The sequence below is a fragment of the Priapulus caudatus genome, unplaced genomic scaffold (genome assembly GCF_000485595.1).
Source record: "Priapulus caudatus unplaced genomic scaffold, Priapulus_caudatus-5.0.1 Scaffold157, whole genome shotgun sequence".
In the NCBI taxonomy this organism is placed as follows: Eukaryota; Metazoa; Priapulida; class Priapulimorpha; order Priapulimorphida; family Priapulidae; genus Priapulus; species Priapulus caudatus.
Window position 1 is genome coordinate 26,402 of NW_014577218.1, and position 1,271 is coordinate 27,672.

General features: G+C 38.1%; 1 protein-coding gene across 1 annotated transcript in view; it reads right to left on the reverse strand.

Annotated features, from left to right (window-relative positions):
• The window catches only part of LOC106806382 (tyrosine-protein phosphatase non-receptor type 21-like), a 24,089-nt gene that overhangs the window by 12,817 nt on the left and 10,001 nt on the right, over window positions 1-1,271 (reverse strand). Inside the window, exons 8-10 of the mRNA XM_014808305.1 lie at window positions 1,002-1,084; window positions 707-751; window positions 166-217 (exon numbers count right to left, since the gene is read on the reverse strand). Of these exons, the coding sequence (XP_014663791.1) occupies window positions 166-217; window positions 707-751; window positions 1,002-1,084 (180 nt within the window). The remainder of the gene's footprint in view (window positions 1-165; window positions 218-706; window positions 752-1,001; window positions 1,085-1,271) is intronic.

Consider the following 1,271-nt stretch of genomic DNA (forward strand, 5'->3'; position numbering starts at 1 on the left):
ATATATATATATATGACAAATATATATTCTCTTACATAAATTACATATATACTCATAGCATCATGATAGCTACTGAGATGATTGCAGTTATGTTTAACCCACTTCACGCATGAGCTCACATCCCCCCCTCCCTCCCCGATGGACTAGCTCACAATCAAAACTCACCGCAGACAGATCTTGCTGTATGTGTGACGGCGACAGATTCTGTTGGAAATCACTACAAAAAAACAGACATCCGTAAATATAATAGTTAGTCTTTTAATGGACTTTAGTTATTCGTCACTTTGCAGATGTACGCTTAATAATGCCAGACTTCAGCAATAGTATCCAAGAATATATTGTGTTTTAACATTCATGATGTCATGAAAACACAAGGTGAATAGTATGCTATAAAATGAGCGCACTGGGAACTTGCAAAAACATGTAAGCTTTGTGTTAGCTACAGACGATACAAGAACCGACTCGCATTGCCAGCACTGTAACATTGATGTGTTTTCATGTTTTCATGTGTCTTTGCATTTAAAATATGTGTTAAAATTTGTGTGGGTAAAATATACGAATAAATGTGTTTAACAACAGTAGACCACAAACCTTATCCAAGGTATACCTACAACAACTTGATACACATGCAGTTAAAGCTATCAAAGCAGAAAACCATTTCTTATATTTTGGCGACAGCTTTCACAGAACCAAAAAAGGCACTTACGGCGTGACGATCCTTAGTGAATCCAGCGAAAACTCTTTGTTAACACTGTGGAATCGTAGAGAACAACATTAGTTAGAACACGTCGCGTTGCGATCAGATTGCACATGTAATTTCGCAGCACTTGCCTTCAGAAATGGCTTATTCTTATAATAAGACTAAACCCGTCATTATATTAATATGCAGCAAGTACTGCTTGGACGCGATGGATGTACGTAAACATTCAAATTAGATACGCAGTTGCTTCTGGTAACTCTCTGAATTCGAACAATAATGATATATGCAACGATGAACTTACCCTGGGTTAGTTTGGGAGCGCATGTAAAATTTGTGCTGCAGGACACATAGCTTCCACACGTATTTTGCCATCTCTGGATCCTCCTGCAAACAGACACAATGACCAGAATCTATCACTGTACTTCAGACAGGCAAATGCGTTGGGCCCTAAACGAACCGTAGGTTATCAACGGCCGTTGCAACGAACACATAGCTAAATTTATACTTTCAATCAAAGATGCTCACAGATGTTTACAGTCATTATGCTAATTATAATGAAAGAACAGTGCCT